General features: G+C 43.2%; 1 protein-coding gene across 1 annotated transcript in view; it reads right to left on the minus strand.

Moving 5' to 3' along the window:
- Nucleotides 1-4,873, minus strand: part of LOC147432602 (putative serine/threonine-protein kinase PBL7) — a 44,846-nt gene extending 39,973 nt beyond the window's left edge. The window contains exons 1-5 of the mRNA XM_086492477.1: nt 4,677-4,873; nt 4,437-4,532; nt 3,709-3,908; nt 2,915-3,104; nt 2,442-2,833 (exon numbers count right to left, since the gene is read on the minus strand). Of these exons, the coding sequence (XP_086348603.1) occupies nt 2,442-2,833; nt 2,915-3,104; nt 3,709-3,908; nt 4,437-4,532; nt 4,677-4,713 (915 nt within the window). The 5' untranslated portion in view covers nt 4,714-4,873. The remainder of the gene's footprint in view (nt 1-2,441; nt 2,834-2,914; nt 3,105-3,708; nt 3,909-4,436; nt 4,533-4,676) is intronic.
- Between the last annotated feature and the right edge of the window lie 1,127 nt (nt 4,874-6,000).

Raw genomic sequence — 6,000 nt, forward strand, 5'->3', positions numbered from 1 at the left:
AAAAGAAGATTGGTGTGGTCTAAAGCAAAATGGCACTCATGTTATGTCTTTTTCTAACCGTATTTTGCAAATTGGCGTTCAACTGCACAAATCGGATGCCGAACAAAAAGAGGCTTTCCTTTTTGGGTTAGACGAGTACATCACGTCCGATGTGCACCCTACGGACTACAATGAAGCTGTCAAAATTGCTTTGGCACCGAAGAAGTGGGATCTCACTAGGGTTTGGATGTCATCGCCCCTCTCTATAAGTCTACAAGTCGTAAGAAGTATGTGGTAGTAGCTATTGACTACATCACTAGGTGGGTTGAAGCAAGAGCAATTAAGGAGGTGAATGGACATGAGGTAGCCCAATTTGTCTTTGATAACATTCGTTGCCGTCTTTTAGTACCGTGGGTGCTTGTTTCTAATAGGGGTCAGGGATTTAGAAGCAAGCTTATGCGTGCATTGGTCGAGAAGCTAAGGATTCAACACCGGTTTTCCTCACCCTATCATCCAAAATGCAATGGTCTAATAGAGTGCGCCAATGGGCAGATCATCAAGATGCTAACAAAGTACGTGTACAAGCAGGAAACAAAATGGGAGACCAACCTAGAGAAGTGTCTATGGGCATACATAGCACTCACACGACATCATAAAAAGTGGCTACAAATTTCACTCCATTTGAGTTGGTCTATGGTAAGGAGGCAGAGCTGCCAGTGATGTGCTCACCATCCCAAGTATTCTTGGCATGTATCTTACCATTGTATGCAAATCCTTAGAAACAATTCAAAACATTTTGCATAAGAATTCAACAACATTTCATTAAGTTGTGCTTTTTGCAAGACACTTCTTGAGAATATGGTAAATTGATGTATTTGGCTAAGCTAAACAATGCTACTCTCTCTTTGATATCCTTTGATACACTCTCTTTGATATCCTTTATGAACATATACTTAGGTCTTTCTCAATGACATTAATGAAACCACTTGCATCCACAAAAATGTTGTCCCCGTTCATTCTTCACAAGCATGCAGTGAAAGAGACAACATTCCTTTTTTTTTTTGCAAAACTCACGATTTGTGAGTGAATTGTATTAAGCACTCCATAAGATAACAAGAAAACCTCAAGCTCAAGCTAAGCCTTGAGGTGTTGAAGATTACACGTTGGATGCCTATCGCCTCTCATCAAGGCTCATCATCACCGGCTTATCAAAAGGGGTGAATTGTCGTACTAGGCTTTACTTAGCGTAGGTTGACAACACGGCATGGTTAGCCCTATACCAGTCTTTCGAGTCTTGTTGCGTCTGAGCGTACAAATCACCACTTTGCTTTCTTGTATAATCTTTGAGAAGCTTGCCATGTCAAGATCACCTTCAAATACATGACGGTTCCTCACCTGCCATATATGATGAAAGTAACTGAAAGTTTGAGTGCAGATGAGAAGAGCAGGCCTTGCCAACTTCTGGCCACCAAGGAACAGATCAGTCTTGAAGAATCTGATCTGCCATGTCCTTTGGACCCACTTGCAAATTTTTCCTACCAAGCCTCTGATAGCCTGGAATTCCATGAATAGGTGGGCCAAATCCTCAGTAGCTCTCCTGCACCCCAGGCATCGATCTGACCCAATTCCTCTCTATATTTGCGCCTGTTGGTAGAGCACCCACATCACCTTCCACAAATATGACGTAGTGGACCTCAGCATGGGCAACTGACTCCTATCTGGCCCACTGCCATGGTGTGGAGGATTTCGTGTTTTTTCCTCATAAAAATCTTTTTAATGGTTTTAAAAACTCTCTAGTGAAGGCAATATAGGGAAGCATAAATGAATTTAACACCCCGGCTTGGAAATGGGAGAAGGTGTAACAAACTTGGACACCCCAAGTCTAGATTCTACCGCGACACAGCAAAGATTCACTTCAAAACAGTCCACAAAAAACGACACGGGCCGGCGTAGTTCGGTGCCAAGAAGTATTGGCCCCAAAGACTGCGCCCCTTTCGATATTTCTTTTTATATTAGAACTGGACATGTTGGTTTCGCTATGTGGCCAGAGGCAAACAGAGCTTTTGGCAGATTTGTGTAGGTCTCTTACTGCCAGAGAGCTTCATCACCACTTCCTGACTAGAGTATCTTATCCCCTGATGTATCCTACAGTTTGTATGGGATTTTTTCCCATCTTTCAGGGTTATTCCCATATTTCCTGTGTATGGACCTATGATCGCTTTTTATGTATGATAGGGTTACAAGCCCCACTTTTTGCTCAAAAGAAAAATGCATGGTGTCCTTGTGTGTGTGTGTTTGCCACTTAGCTTGGCACGCTAAAGGTACTGCAATATCTAATTAGCAACACTCAAAGACACTAATGTACCATTGCTTGTTAACCCTTAATCAGCATCAATCTTACAAAATGTCCTGACTTATTTGCTAAACTTATTCAGCAAAGAAAGAAATTGGCAAATACACACCCATGCAACAAGGTTGTGCTCTCCTGTGGCCCTAGTATTGTCAATCGCCTTCCTGCCAGTGATAAGTTCAAGCAAGACAACACCAAAACTGTACACATCTGATTTCAAAGTAAGCTGGCCAGTCATAGCATACTCTGGAGCACAATATCCATAAGTCCCCATCACTCGGGTGGAAACATGTGTTTTATCTCCTACAGGTCCAAGCTTGGCCAAACCAAAATCTGAGAGCTTGGGAAAAAATCCAACATCTAATAGGATGTTCGAGGACTTTAGGTCGCGATAAATTACAGGCGGGTTTGCTTTATCATGTAAATATTCCAAACCTCTAGCTGCACCTGCTGCTACTTTCATTCTAGTGTTCCAATCGAGCGGCTCCCTCTCAGGCGCCAAGTCTACAAAACAAAGAAAGGGCTCCGTTACCTTTGCTTGAATAATACTTTTAGGTGAAAACAAAACTGAGGCATGTGGTATACCATAAAGATGATCCTCTAGAGATCCAAGAGGCATGAATTCATAAACCAGTAACCGCTGGTCCCCATCAGCACAGTACCCAATAAGGTTTACAAGGTTTGGGTGATGCAGAAGACTGAGCATCAATACCTCAACTAGAAATTCTCTGTTTCCTTGCAAACCATTCCGGTCAAGCTGTTTGATAGCCACAACCTGCCCATACATGCAACGAGAACTCTTTCAGAATAATCAAGTAAGCTGTTTACAAAACATACACTAAAACCGGAGGGCTATAAATATAGAGAAACCCAATCATAAATGCAACCAAAAATAGCAAGGTTGGTTAGTGCTAACTGCCCATAAAAACGAATGTGATGCTCTGAAGGAGCAGATACAGAAGTTCTATCTAATGTCTAGAGTTCATCCTAAGGCTAGCCATATAATCCTCCACGATACCAGTGCCCACCTTGATCTAGACAAGCCACCACTCGCAAAGGTGGACCTCACCAAAGTGATGGTGCTACCAAGACTGCAACAAGATAGATTCCATTAGGTTTTACAATGCAGAAGGCCCTAGCATATTGATGTCCTAATTGATGCTCACAACTGATTATAAAACTTCCAAATAGTTTACAACTGCGAAACATCAGTCCGATAAGCTTCTCATTCAATATGACAAATCATCTATGCATGCTTTTTTACTTTTCCACATGGCTACGGTATTAAATGGAGCATATGCCATTCAATAACCTTGCTTATCAAAACCATGTCACGATATTAGATAGCTTTCATGGTCTGAATGTATCTGCCCTCTTACCTGGCCAGTGCTATCTAAGCGTCCCTTGAAGACTCTTCCAAAACCACCTTCACCTATCAGACACTCTGATCTGAAATTCTTGGTGGCAGCTGCTAGCTCCTTGAATGTGAAAGTCTTGGCAGCAATATGCTGTGGGTTACCATCTTTATGGCCTTCCTTCTCTTTCTTGCTGTCTAGAGAATTTTTTGACTTAAACTTATCTGCGAGCAAAAATGAAATGCTAAATTCAATTGACAGTGCCGATAAAACATCACAACTTTCAAACAAAAGACTTATAATAAAAAGTCCCTAGGAACTTTCCCTGAACAACATTGTGTGCTTTAACAGCCAGGTTCTTGTATTATACTGCTTTGCTATTATTTACATACAAAAGCAATGTGCGAGTCATTCTGCAGACATGATAGTTCACTGCTTGAAATTAAAAAGCTGGGACTGCTCTGACATCAATAAGCTACTGGTTTTTTTGCATTATGCACTACACCCATATTAAAAACCTGAACAACATAAGGAGGGGAATCTGTAATTTGCCCAAACCTTAGCTCTGCCCTAATGAAGGGGCTCGTTCCAATTCAGCTCTCTACTGCTCGCTGATTTCATAGATTAGCAAAGAACTAAGGCTTTGGTGGATAATATATCATATAATCCTTTCTCACCATAAGGATTTCACCTCCTAAACTGTGATCAATACTATGCTACTTGTCCTTTCAAGACTTGAGTTGGATCATCACCTGCAAGTGTTTTGCTGCTTAGCTGAGATGCCAAAAAGTGTGTGGAATCCTTGATGCTGCTGTCTTTGTTCAAAGAAGATGAGATGGTGTTTGGCCCTTTGGAAGCAAGACAGCCCATCTCTCTCTCTCTCTCTCTCTCTCTCTCTCTCTCTCTCTCTCTCTCTCTCTCTCTCTCTCTCTCTGTGTGTGTGTGTGTGTGTGTGTGTGTGTGTGTGTGTGTGTAGAAAAGTCGTTCTCTACTTCTCATATCAAGACATCGCCCGTGTGCTTTGCGCATAGGAAGCCCACTACTCAGATCTGTGGATCCGACTGGCCATGGCAGGTTGATCAACTTCTAAAGTACCTGCACAAGATGAAAATGGCGAGCTGAAGTAAAGACATCTTGCGGTCCCTCAAGAGAGAGAGAGAGTTGTCAAGGGACAAGCATCGAAGCGAGAGAGAGCGAGCAAGGGGCGCCTCAAATTAATATTATATTATATATTATATATAAAACATAGTATGGGGTACCCAATCCTAGAAAATAAAAAAATCGCTCATTAGGTGGAGGTAGAAAAGGGGAAGGGTTGAAGAAAGGGGTGAGCCAAGTGGAGTCGGGCCATGTCTGTCAGTTGGAGTCGGCCATGCGCCTTCTATAAGGAGTCCACCTCTCTCTCTCTCTCTCTCTCCTCTTCCTTCGTTCGTACTCTCTATACGTTCAATTGCAGGGGCGCAGGGCGATGGCTCTCTCTCTCTCTCTCTCTCTCTCTCTCTCTCTCTCTCTCTCTCTCTCTCTCTCTCTCTCTCTCTCGCGTCAAGAGAGCTCTCACTCTCACAACCCTACATCAACCCCCTCCTCTGAGTATGGGATACCCAGCTGTAAAAAATGATAAAACATCCCCTCAAAAGCGAATCTTCGTTTTCGAGCGCAGACGAGAAGGGCTTACAGGCGAAAGAAAAGGGTAGGAAGGGGGTTAGGCCAGGTGGCTTTTCTTTCTGTTTTCATCTCTCTCTCTCTCTCTCTTTCTCATGCAACCTGTTGTGCTCGCCTCTCTTCTCTCTTGGCTTGCTAACGTGAAGGCTATCTCTCATACGCGACCCCTCAAGTTCCAGGAAGCCATTGCCCGCATCCAGACAACAACTCACATGATCGAGTGGGATCCAACAACAATCGCCTCCATCACACACGAGCATCGCACCAATCATGCGATCCTCACTTTCAAAACAAAAGTGGACCGAATTAAACTCCTTGAACAATCAAGGCTTCTCAAAGGCACTAAAGTCTGGTTCGCATACGATCTTACCCCCGGCCAACTCAAGCAGAAGAAGGCAGAACTACAAAAGGTACGAGCAACACGCACGGCAGGAAAATGGGCAGTCTATCGAGGAGGAAAAGCCATCATTCAGGAGTTCCGAACTCCTAAAATGGTTCCCCTCTCCCCTACCCCCCCTTCGGTTTTAAGTTTTGTTCATCCCATTTTATCTTTTGTTCACCCCTCACTGGACCTTGAGTCCTTAACTGAGATGTATCTGCCCTTCACTTAGAAGGAATCTTTGTAATGCGTTGTTTTTCGGTCCCATAGGTCAT

The sequence above is a fragment of the Adiantum capillus-veneris genome, chromosome 20 (assembly GCF_014529385.1).
Source record: "Adiantum capillus-veneris isolate H3 chromosome 20, ASM1452938v2, whole genome shotgun sequence".
NCBI lineage: Eukaryota > Viridiplantae > Streptophyta > Polypodiopsida > Polypodiales > Pteridaceae > Adiantum > Adiantum capillus-veneris.